Source organism: Sapajus apella, unplaced genomic scaffold, assembly GCF_009761245.1.
Source record: "Sapajus apella isolate SASKATOON/1434 unplaced genomic scaffold, GSC_monkey_1.0 scaffold258, whole genome shotgun sequence".
NCBI classification, from domain to species: Eukaryota; Metazoa; Chordata; class Mammalia; order Primates; family Cebidae; genus Sapajus; species Sapajus apella.
Window position 1 is genome coordinate 352,811 of NW_022437198.1, and position 12,467 is coordinate 365,277.

Consider the following 12,467-nt stretch of genomic DNA (forward strand, 5'->3'; position numbering starts at 1 on the left):
ACGTAGCAGTTATTTCTGTTTCCTTACTATAAGTTTCCTTTGTCTGATTTTATAATACCTATTTTCATTCTCCCTTCGTTTTATAGAAACTATACTTTGGTATCTTCGCTTAATAATGGTTTTGTGATTGCTAAATGTACTGATTTTAGTCTTCTGTCTCTGTACTTTATAGCACTTGACACTTTAAGCTGTACTCACTTGTCTTCTGTCGACTTCTTAGTAATATGCCTTTATGATTTTTCTTCTGTATCCTGACTGATTCTTCCCTATCTTTTAAAAAAAGCTGGATCGGCTGGGCGCGGTGACTCATGCCTGTAATCCCAGCACTTTGGGAGGCCAAGGTGGGTGGATCACTTGAGGTCAGGAGTTCGAGACCACCCTGGCCAACATGGTGAAACCCCGTCTTTTTAAAAAAAAAACAAAGCCAAAAAAAAAAAAAAAAACCTGGATCTCTCCCTCTTTCTCTTTTTTAAAGGCATTTTGCAAGTCTCATTCCTTAGAGCTTTGCATTTCTCTGTATGCATACTTTCCTTTAAAAATCTACTAGCCTGAGCCGGGCGCGGTGGCTCAAGCCTGTAATCCCAGCACTGTGGGAGGCCGAGGCGGGTGGATCACGAGGTCAAGAGATCGAGACCATCCTGGTCAACATGGTGAAACCCTGTCTCTACTAAAAATACAAAAAATTAGCTGGGCATGGTGGCGCGTGCCTGTAATCCCAGCTACTCAGGAGGTTGAGGCAAGAGAATTGCCTGAACCCAGGAGGCGGAGGTTGCAGTGAGCCGAGATCGCGCCATTGCACTCCAGCCTGGGTAACAAGAGTGAAACTGTCTCAAAAAAAAAAAAAATCTACTAGCTGGGTGTCATGTCTCACGCCTATAATCCCAGCACTTTAGGAGACCAAGGCAAGAGGATCAAGGTAGGAGGATCTTTTGAGCCTGGGAGTTTGAGACCAGCCTAAGCAACACAGCAAGACTTCATCTCTACAAAAAAAATTTTAATTAGCCAAGCAAGAGAATTACTTGAGCTCAGGAGTTGAAGGTTGCAGTGAGCTATGATCCAACTACTGCACTCCACACTAGACTCTCTCTCAAAAAAAAATTTTTTTTTTCAAATTCATAATTTATTTTTTTCTGGACACAGTTTCACTCTGTCCAAGGCTGTAGTGCAGTGGCGTGATCATAGCTCACTGCAACCTGGAACTGCTGGCCTTAAATGATCCTCTCACTTCAGCCTCCCAGGTAGCTGGGACTGTAGGTGTGAGCCAATGTATCTAACCCTCTTTTAGTTTTTTTAATTGATAAGTTTAGTCATCACTCATTTTGAAGCTCAGCTTATTCTACATTTTATCTGTGGCGCTCCTTCAAGTTGGCCCCTGTGTGCCTTTTGTTTTTTATTATAACACTGGTTTTTGATGTATAATTTGCATGCAATAAGATGCACAGATTTTAACTGTGTAGTTTGATGAGTTTTGATAAATGTATATACCCCATGTTCCTGTTTTTGAACCATTGTCTTTTATTCTTCTTCTTCAAAACAGAGTTTCCCTCTTGTTGCCAGGCTGGAGTGCAATGGCACAATCTCGGCTCACTGCAGCCTTCGCCTTCTGGGTTCAAGCAATTCTCCTGCCTTAGCCTCCCAAGTAGCTGGGATTACAGGCGTACACCACCATACCCGGCTAATTTTTTTTTTTAGTAGAGATGGGGTTTCACCATGTTAGCCAGGCTGGTCTCGAACTCCTGACCTCAAGTGATCCGCCCCTGCCTTGGCCTCCCAGAGTACTGGGATTACAGGCATGAGCCACTGTGCCCAGCTGATATGGTCCCATTTGTCTTTGAGTGCTTCCTTACTTTTGGCACAAAAAAGGTGGAGATTCACTTTGTACTTTCCTTAGGACCTGGTATCAGTCATTTCTTAAAAAACCTTTTGTCTCTTTAATGGAGAATGGCATTTAGAAACCAAGTCTGGGGCCAGGCATGGTGGCTCATGCCTGTACTTCCAGCGCTTTGGAAAGCCAAGGCGGGTGGATCACTTGTGGTCGGGAATTCGAGACCAGCCTGGCTAACATGGAGAAACCCTGTCTTGACTAAAAATACAAAAATTAGCCAGGTGTGTTGGCGGGCACTTGTAATCCCAGCTACTTGTGAGGCTGGGGCAGGAGAATCACTTAAACCCAGGAGGTGGAGGTTGCAGTGAGCCAAGATCGTGCCACTACACTCCAGCCTGGGTGACAGAGCAAGACTATCTCAAAAAAAAAAAAAAAAAAAAAAGGAACCAAGTCTGGGTTCAAGGAGTGCTCATTCCTACTGGAGTGTTATGTCTAGTTTCTATCCATGGATACAACTAGAATAAATAATTTCAATCATTTGTTCATATTGATATTTCAAACTAAAATTTAATATACCTGGGACTTACTGTTTTTAATTTTTTTTAATAGTCTGAAGGGAGACTTTACTTCATCTCTTTGATTGAATATTTTGTCTCTTTTTTACTGAAAACTTTGGTTCCTACTAATATTAATTTGTAGGTTTCTTATCTATTTTATCCTATTCCAAATTATTTTTTATTTTTCTCTAACTTCTCATTACCAGTTGAGCATCAAATGTTGCCTTTTAAATCACTCTTTCATTCATTTCTTCTTTGAGAAGGTGCCACATGCTTGTCAAATTAAAGATACAGTCTTTCTCCTTTTAAATTCAAGGCTAACATTTTTCAAGAAGCACAGTGTTTTATGTGATGACCTCTGGTGCTGCCTTGATGTGTGAAATGTTTCTTTGCTTCGGCTTTCTACTTCCAGAGGTTTGTTGCATCGGACCAGTGTCCCCAAGGAAGTAGTTGATTATATCATCTTTGGCACAGTTATTCAGGAAGTGAAAACAAGCAATGTGGCTAGAGAGGTGGGTAAACAAACTTTATGTTGTTTAAAGAGAGAAATAGGAGAATCACATTGAATTTCAACTAATAGAAGTTACTTTTTAAAAGCCTTTAAAATCTCTTCAGTTACATTTAACCTAAGATGTAATCTTACAGCTTGAGTAATGTGTTACTTAATATGTAAAAGAATTGTAATATAAATCCAATGACATACACTATATTAGTTTATATTCATACTTTACTGTAAATCAGATTATTTGAGCTGTTTTAGGACATTTTTTCTTGTGTTAGGAAAACAGATCAGCAAAGTGTGGCTGATAGTATTTTTAGTAATGTTAGATATCATGGCTTCCAATTAATTTGAAATTTCAACGTTTTGCAGAGAACTAATTTCATGACTTGGTTTTTGTTAGCTGGAATTAGCCTTGCTTACTCATTTGTTCCCATCGACTAGATGGCATGTAAGGCAGTTTGTTTGTTTTTTTTAACTATTTCACAGGAGTTTACTTTTGCCCTAGTTGGCATAGCTCCATGTAGTGTTGATTGGGCAACCAAGATAACGACAGGCCTTGGAACTTCTGGGATGTGTCCTACAGGCGTTTCGCGGTGGAGAGTCCAAACACGTCTTCTGGGCTTTGTTTCAATTTGAAAGTGATTGTTTGGATGAAGTTGGCACCAAAAGCACATCTCAGTGTACTCAGCATTTTCTCTAGTTCTGGTCTTTGCTTGTTACATTGCTGAGTTCAGTATAGTTGTGAGCGTAATAACTTCTATCACTGTCGACTAAGAGACAAGGAAGGGCAAATGAGCAGGACTGAAAGTGCTTGTTTGGCTCCACCTCTATACCTATCAGAAATGTTAACACTGCTGAAGGTCTGGCATGACTGAAGTCTACCAAGATCAACAGTGTGCTGCTGAGGGACAGGAATGAATTAAAAACAGGAAGAGATTTTATTTCTCCTCTGAAATTTTTTGGTTTTCCCTGAACCTTGACATTTCTGAATGTTTCAAATATGACAGTTTCATGAGTACATCAAGGTGTTCACGATACATTTCAACTTTTTATATTCTGAAAATAATATATAAGGGCCCTTAAAATGTAAATAGTAAATTTTTTTGCTGTTTTCTTCTCTTGCTCAGCTTTTCATCCCACCCTTTCTTCCTTCTCCATCTCAAAATAATAGATAAATAAAAACAAATGTTTCCATTTTCTCTGTAATTCAGTTTTTTTTTTCTCTAAAACTAAAGCAATAATGTTTTTCTCTGGATTTTTCCTGGAAATTTTACATCCATATGCAGATCTCAGCTATTGATTGACAGGAGGTAGATTCCCTCTGCCTGCTCTATACTAATACCAATACCAGTTATGTTGTACTCCAGGTAATTTTTGCAGTGTCTGCAGGGAAAGATTGGGTTGAGGGGATACGTTATGAGAATGTCACTTAAAAGCTTATTGTAATCTAAAAGCTAACATTTCCGGCCAAAGAATTTTTTAGGCCCTATTACCTGTATTAATAATGTTAATATGTAGTCCTAAAGCCTTCTGGTGTTCCCAGGAACCTGACTTTATTGAAAGGTTCAGCGTATTTCCCTGTTCTCCAAATTAGAGGCATCTTCCTCCTTTTCCCTTAGTGCCCTGAGAGCAATTCAAACTTTGAATAGAAGTGTGTGGACAAGGGTCACCAATAGCCACATCTATTTAAAGCCCTTTCAGTCCTGAGAGTCATCTAGGGCCAAGGGCAACACATATTAGAAAGGCTCTTGTGAGAATTGAGCCATTGCAACCTAAGTGCCCCTTACACTTGTCCCACTGCAGAGTTCTCCTCTCCTGCCCCCTGAGATATTTGTGCCTCTCTACCTTTTGGATTGGTTTACGTTGAGAGGCTGACTTGCGGGTGCCTGGCAGAAGTTCTCAACAAAGCAGTGTTGGGCATTTAGAATCAGGCCTACCTATAAAGACCAGAATGAGGTCATGTTGCAGGTACATCACTGTAACACATTTCTGTTTCTATAGATTATGGTAAATATCATAAAAGTAATAGAAGTATAAAGGTAAAAGTCAATTAAGAGACATTAAATCTCTAATTGAGACTTTGGAAACATTTATTTTACTAAATTATAGGAGAGTTTGCATTCTGAGGAAAATAGTTTCAGGAAAAGACCAATAAAAATGAACTTCTTATAATGGGATCCAGTATTTCATAGTAAATAATGTGTGGGTGTGTATGTGGATTGGGGGGGAATCTGGAAGCTTAATTTCTAAAGTAAAACTTTAATACTATAAAAATAGGTATTTTATAATGCACCTATGCATTATTTACAGAAACAAAAATGGAATCAGACACTGATTGGTTTTTGGCAGCATAATTTCCCCCAATAAATAGCATAATAAAATTATAGACATCCTCATTTCATGTTTCACTTACACTGTGCTGTCATAATAGAGGCCATCTTTACAAGATAAATGACATCAGTTTTCCTTAAAGCCTTTCAGATGACAAATTATTCTCTTTGTATCATCTGTTATGCCATCATCCTGACCAGTTGTTAACTGGTCTGACCCTTATTTGTTCACAGGCTAACCTGTAACCCAGGCTGTTCTCCAGTTTCTTTCATTGAGTTGAGCTTCTGTATAGTTGACACGCTTTCCAATTCATCTTTGCATTGGGTCTGCAGTGTGCTATCTGAAGTATCAGATGGTCAGTAAGACTAGCTAGCAGTAAGCAGAAAGATAGGTATAAAGCAGACAGGGTCCTAAGTGGGAACTCTGTTTGTGAATCATCATTTCATGTTTGATCACTTTTGCTTTGCTGCTAAGCTTTGTGACTGATCATGAGACCTGATAACACAGATCGTGAGGACTCTACCCCATAATATATTTCATCATTCCACCAACTCTCTTTAATAGGTTCCTGTAAGTATATTTGAACATTAAACAAGTTAAAATCAAATTATATATTGATATCCTTCAAGGCCCTGAGCAAAGCATCATAAGAAATTAGGTGAGACAGAGGAGTATTGTAGCCTTGTGTCCACACTAGAAACCAGCCAGCAGGAATTTTGCAGATGCCTGTCAATTAATGGCAAGATTAAATATTAGTAAACCATTTCTGTGATGGGCTTAATTTTATTTTAAATATTGCTCTGGGGAATTTTAAACTGAAACCCTTTCCAGATGACCATGAAGATTGGTGTTCAAAGCATCATTTACATGATGCCCTTCCCTTATAGTGATCATTTCATTCACTGTCTTTCCTGAAGGCTGCCCTTGGAGCTGGCTTCTCTGACAAGACTCCTGCTCACACTGTCACCATGGCTTGTATCTCTGCCAACCAAGCCATGACCACAGGTATGTTTAAATGGAAGCAGATGATATATGTTAATTTTCCTCCTTTGTTTTTTACATTTAAAAATGTACCTTTTTTTTTTTTTTTTTTTTTTTTTTTTTTTAAAGACACAATCTCACTCTGTCACTCAGGCTGGAGTGCAGTGGCACCATCATAGCTCACTGCAGGTTCAAACTCCTGAGCTCAAGGGATTCTCCTGCCTTAGCCTCCCAAGTAGCTGGGACTACAGGCACTCTACCACATCTGGCTAATTTTAAAATTTTTTGTGGAGACAGGATCTTGCCATGTTGCCCAGGCTGGTCTGAAACCTCTGGCCTCAAGTGATGGTTCTACCTCAACCTCCAAAGTGCTGGGATTACAGGCATGAGCCTCTATGCTTGCATTGTTGTTGTTGTTGTTGTTGTTGTTGTTGATGGTTCTACCTCAACCTCCAAAGTGCTGGGATTACAGGCATGAGCCTCTATGCTTGCATTGTTGTTGTTGTTGTTGTTGTTGTTTAAATAAGATCAGGTTTAAAATTTGGGGGTTCTGTCTGACCATAGTTAACTTTTTTTTTTTGCTCTCCACACCTGAGAGACATTGCCTTTGGTGTGGTTTGTCCCTGAGGAATGTGGCTGGCTGCAGCAGGGTTTATCAACTGCAGGAGTATATCTCTAGGAAAGTACTTCAGCATCTGAGGCATGAATAAACAGTTTACAACCTGCCAGGCTTGCAACCTAGGTGGCTCAGATACGACATTTTCCCACAAAGTTACGGTCTTCCTTCCTTCACCATTACCATACTTGTAAATCATTGCTTTAGATGGCACAGCTCTTTCCTTCACTTTCTCCCCACATCCTTGGTATTTTTATAAATCACTGAAAATTCTCCTAACAAACTTTAGCAAAATTGTGGGATGTTTTGTAGCATCAGCCCTTAATGTGAGGAGACAGGAAGCCTGAAAGATTTAGTAATCATGTGCTCATCTAGTAACATCAAGGCCCAGGTGGGCAGCCCACCTCATGCATGGCAGAGAGTGATGCCCATGACTGGGGGCATTCACCACTCTAGGCAGCATGTGACCAACTCCCCGTTAGAGAAACCAAATACTGGCCAGTGGCCATAAGGAGAGAGGGGGCCTGCCTTACATTTCAACAGCTAGAATCTCTGCTTTGTAGCAGAAGTTAACATTCTCTTTATAGGATAAAAAAATCTTTTTTAAAACTAAAGCTGGGAGCATATAAATATGCAAGATGTTCTAGCTTGGAATATGATTTGAGAGTTGGTCCAATGGATATTTCCAGAAGTGGATGTCCATATGTCAGGAATGAAACTTTTTCTCTCTAACGTGTTGAAGTGTTTTTAGTCATTTAAAAAAATTATCTTAATTCTTCTGAACAGTTGAAAACTTTAATAATTACAGATGTTGTACAAAGTTGATAACTGTTACTCAGCTTTTTAATCAAGAAGCTTACATGGGAATGGTATGTTACTATAAACGATATTCATGAAGTATAACCTGTGCCTTCTAGGTGTTGGTTTGATTGCTTCTGGCCAGTGTGATGTGGTCGTGGCAGGTGGTGTTGAGTTGATGTCTGACATTCCTATTCGTCACTCAAGGAAAATGAGAAAACTGATGCTTGATCTCAATAAGGCCAAATCTGTGGGCCAGCGACTGTCTGTAATCTCTAAATTCCGATTGAATTTCCTAGCACCTGAGGTAAGGCTTGCATTTGCAGGGCATCCCACTGCAGAGATTTAGAATTAGGCATGGCAGTATGGACTCTGCTATGCTCTAATAGGTATAGATTCTATAGTTACAGGGTGGGGTTATTTGGTCAAGATTAAAAAAAGATGGTGGTTAGAAAACTTTCATTTGTGAGCCCTCTTTAGAGATCCTCTGCTCACAAAGAGCTTCTCTTGTCTTGGTCTTGATTGATTGATAGCAAACAAATGGATTTTAACTTTTCCAAATAAGACAAAACAATCCTAGGTGTTGGAATAACAGGACACTGTTAACAGTGTCCCTACTCCTCGGATATCTCCTTTCCCAGCTCCCTGCAGTTGCTGAGTTCTCCACCAGTGAGACCATGGGCCACTCTGCAGACCGACTGGCTGCTGCCTTTGCTGTTTCTCGGCTGGAACAGGATGAATATGCACTGCGCTCTCACAGTCTGGCCAAGAAGGCACAGGATGAAGGACTCCTTTCTGATGTTGTACCCTTCAAAGTACCAGGTAAAATGAAATGCTTTGTGACACTTATTAGGGAGTTCTGAGTTGCCTGAATTCCTCCTAAAACTCAAAAAAAATCCCAACGGCTTTTTCATAAGTATGTTCTGTTTCCAGAATATTCAGTCTTTATTCTTAAACATGGACTCAAATTTTGATTTATGTTGTAACAATAGGTAAACATTTTTTTAAAATTTCTATAAGAGTGTCCTTTTAAGGGCTGAGCACTATGACTCATGCCTGTAATCTCAGCACTTTGGGAGGCTGGGCAGGAGGATCACTTGAAGTCAGGAGTTTAAGACCAGCCTGGTCAACAGAATGAGACTTCATGTTTAATTTTAAAAAAAAGAAAGAAAGAAAAACAGTTTCCTTTTAGATCTTGCTGACATATTTTAGTTCTTATATACATGCCTGTTTTTAAAATTCCTGAATCGTTTGACTTCTGTATAGAATAGCCAACGGTGAATGAATGTCTTAAGAAAATAGGATGTCCCATTTTTAGTAAAGCATTTAGATGATTTCCCAAATGCCTTTTAAGAATTTAGTTTAAAACTTGGTGATACATGATAACAATAAACACTGTCCTTCTAGTGAATAGGTAAGGTTTATACTTCATTTGTTTTTGTAATTTTTAAAGCATATTTCTCTGGAGAAGATATATAAGGCTTGTAGTTCCATAGAGTTTTTAAAAAATCCTTTTTTCTATAGGAAAAGATACAGTTACCAAAGATAATGGCATCCGACCTTCCTCACTGGAGCAGATGGCCAAACTAAAACCTGCGTTCATCAAGCCCTACGGGACAGTCACAGCTGCAAATTCTTCTTTCTTGGTAACCGTCGATGCTATTTGTGTTTAGTGGTGACTCTTCTATTTCTGTACTCTTCATAGAAAAACCTAAAATAAATTTTTTTGTGTGTATTATGAATAGACGGTTAAAAATATAATTATGTTAAAATGGAGTCATTAAGAAAAAATAGACTCCATTTAATAGTTTTAAGACTAAGTATTAAGGCCTGAGAAGTCACCTAATCCAGCCACCATTCTGCTACAAAAGCGCTTCTCTTCAGGCGCTTAAAAAACTTTTATGGCCTATGGTGGGCCCTGGAAATGAAAATAGACAATTGCAGTATAATGAGATGCTGTGATGGCTGTAAGCATAGGCTAGTGGAGAAAATAGAGAACCCCTGACCCAGATGTGGGATAGTCAGAGAGTCTTGTTGGAAGAGGTAACACTTGAGCAGCAAATCTTGAAGGAAGAGTAAAAGCCAGTTTAAGTAGGCTTTTTAACAGGCACTCTGGACAGAGGGAACAGCAAATGCAAAATCAAGGAAGTACAGGGGCAAGGGCTTCTTTGGGAAAAATGTAGGTTGGAGCATAAGGTATGAACTGGGAAGTCGTAGAAGACAAGGAAAAGTAGGCAGAAATAGTAGCAGGATACTTCTTCCAGCTCTGATTATTAGAAAACTGCTTCACACTGAACCCAACATTATTTTCTTGTAAACATCATGAAACAATATACCCATTTTTTTTTAAACTTAGCCACATGTAGCTTCACATTCTTCCTTGCTTTTCTGACTCCTCCTCAATTAAACATCATTATTGATTCTCCTGCTGCTTGTAAGATGTGATTTCTCTTCTCTTACCACCTTGGCTATAGTCTTCTGGATATAGGCCATCTGGTCAAAGTTTCTTTTACAATATAACTCACCCACCTGGCCATAAAGTCGTGAAAACATAGGCAGGTGTTTGACATTTGCCCATGGTAAGTGACTAATTAATGCCTGCTCTTGATAGGCTAGGGGAGTGGTACCTGGAGTAGTTCCAACAGGATGGAACGCCACCCTGTTAAGCCCAGGTGAGGAAGGGCTGGTTCGATTGGTCATTTGCAAAACCAAATTGGATGATAGGGCTGTGTGGCATGGACTACACATGCCAGATCTGAATCTTTTTGATTACTTCTGGGATATGCTAAAGGCCCAGGTTTATTCAGCAAGAATCAGAACACAAATCATCAGAGGTGACATGTCACAATACATGGATTTTGGGGACTCATTAGTGCACCACATTCATTGCAGTTTTCCACAGCACATTGAACCTGTTAATGTAATGTCTGTAAACCGTTTATTCCATATGGTCACCTGTGTCTCCAGACTTTATGGACACCCTGTTGGTGGCTACATAGTCTCTTCAGGGTTGCTGAGTTATAAAAATATGACAGAGGGCCGGGCGCGGTGGCTCACGCCTGTAATCCCAGCACTTTGGGAGGCCGAGGCGGGTGGATCACAAGGTCAAGAGATCGAGACCATCCTGGTCAACATGGTGAAACCCCGTCTCTACTAAAAATACAAAAAATCAGCTGGGCATGGTGGCGCGTGCCTGTAATCCCAGCTACTCAGGAGGCTGAGGCAGGAGAATTGCCTGAACCCAGGAGGCGGAGGCTGCGGTGAGCCGAGATCGCGCCATTGCACTCCAGCCTGGGTAATGAGAGCAAAACTCCGTCTCAAAAAAAAAAAAAAAAACGAAAGAATGTGGTAGAACTTATTTTGATCTTATAAATTATAAAGAATAGTTTCCTTTTCTTTGGAATTCTGGACTTTTGAGGAAAGCTTTTCTTTTTTGAAGTATGATGAGGGACTTTTTTTCAGTAGTGCTTCCTTGTCCTCCAGGTTCTCGGTTGTTATTTGGGAAGAAATGTATGGGGCGTATCCAAAGAGGGAAGGTTGTGGTTTTAATGTTCTCAGCTGACTCTCCCATTGGTTTGCTCATTACAGAGTATATAAGCAGAATAAAATGACCTGTAAGTCATGGGCAGAAAGCAGCTGAGAAACAGCCCAGAAAATGTAAAAATAAATAAATATGAGATATGTTTATTTTGGTTCATATTTTGTGCCAAAAGCCAAAAACTTTGGCTTAAATAAGTGTTTATTATGAACATTTCTTTTTTTTTTTTGAGATGGAGTCTCGCTCTGTCGCCCAGGCTGGAGTGCAGTGGTGTCATCTGAGCTCACTGCAACCTTCACGTCCTGGATTCAAACAAGTCTCCTGCCTCAGCCTCCCGGGTAGCTAGGACTACAGGCATGTGCCACCACACCCAGATAATTTTTTGTATTTTTAGTAGAGATGGGGTTTCACCGTTTTAGCCAGGATGGTTTCCATCTCTTGATCTGATCAGCCTGCCTTGGCCTCCCAAAGTGTGTGAGCCACCATGCTGGGCCATGAGCATTTATTTCTAAAGTTACTTTTTGCGTTGATTCATTTTGATAATTATGATAGTATTGAACAGCCTCCTCTACCCTCATCCTCCAAAAATGAGTCGGTTTGTGTGTGTTTGAATTATGATTTAATGATGGATACAGTGAAGTAAGTGGTGTTCTACAGAATCTCTGTATAAGTCTAATGAGTTAATAGAGTCAGTTACAGAATATATAAGATGGCTAGAGAAAGACCTCCAGATAGGCTGAAGAATTTTAACGTTGTGCTGGTTGACATTTCAGACTGATGGCGCATCTGCAATGTTGATTATGGCAGAGGAAAAGGCTCTGGCCATGGGTTATAAGCCGAAGGCATATTTGAGGTAAAGTAAATGTTCAAACAAATCATCTCTGATTTCTGTATTACCAGAGCTCACCTATCTATTTTTTCACCCTATTTTTTTTTTTAAGGGATTTTATGTATGTGTCTCAGGATCCAAAAGATCAACTATTACTTGGGTAGGTAGCAGTTTGTATCCTTGGACTATAATCACAAGTATTTGATTGCCCACATTTTATTATACTGGTTAATAAATGGTTAACACTGGTCTATTATTTATTTATTTATTACACTGGTTTGAGAGTATATTAAGCCCTGAGTTCATAATTGGTTTATGTGGTGTTTTTTGTTGTTTTTTTTTTTAATAATACTTTCCTTTGGTATATCATTTTACAGTTTCGGATTATTTTCCATTTTTTCCTATAAGTTTTACATTTGTGTGTGTGTGTGTGTGTGTGTGTGTGCGCGTGCACGCACACGCATGTATATATGTAGTATACAACTTGTAT

General features: G+C 39.5%; 1 protein-coding gene across 1 annotated transcript in view; it reads left to right on the top strand.

Annotated features, from left to right (window-relative positions):
• The window catches only part of HADHB (hydroxyacyl-CoA dehydrogenase trifunctional multienzyme complex subunit beta), a 38,383-nt gene extending 26,192 nt beyond the window's left edge, over positions 1–12,191 (top strand). Inside the window, exons 6-12 of the mRNA XM_032271877.1 lie at positions 2,795–2,894; positions 6,133–6,220; positions 7,730–7,917; positions 8,252–8,432; positions 9,135–9,256; positions 11,922–12,001; positions 12,090–12,191. Coding sequence (XP_032127768.1) covers positions 2,795–2,894; positions 6,133–6,220; positions 7,730–7,917; positions 8,252–8,432; positions 9,135–9,256; positions 11,922–12,001; positions 12,090–12,141 — 811 coding nt within the window. The 3' untranslated portion in view covers positions 12,142–12,191. The remainder of the gene's footprint in view (positions 1–2,794; positions 2,895–6,132; positions 6,221–7,729; positions 7,918–8,251; positions 8,433–9,134; positions 9,257–11,921; positions 12,002–12,089) is intronic.
• The last annotated feature ends 276 nt before the right edge of the window (positions 12,192–12,467 follow it).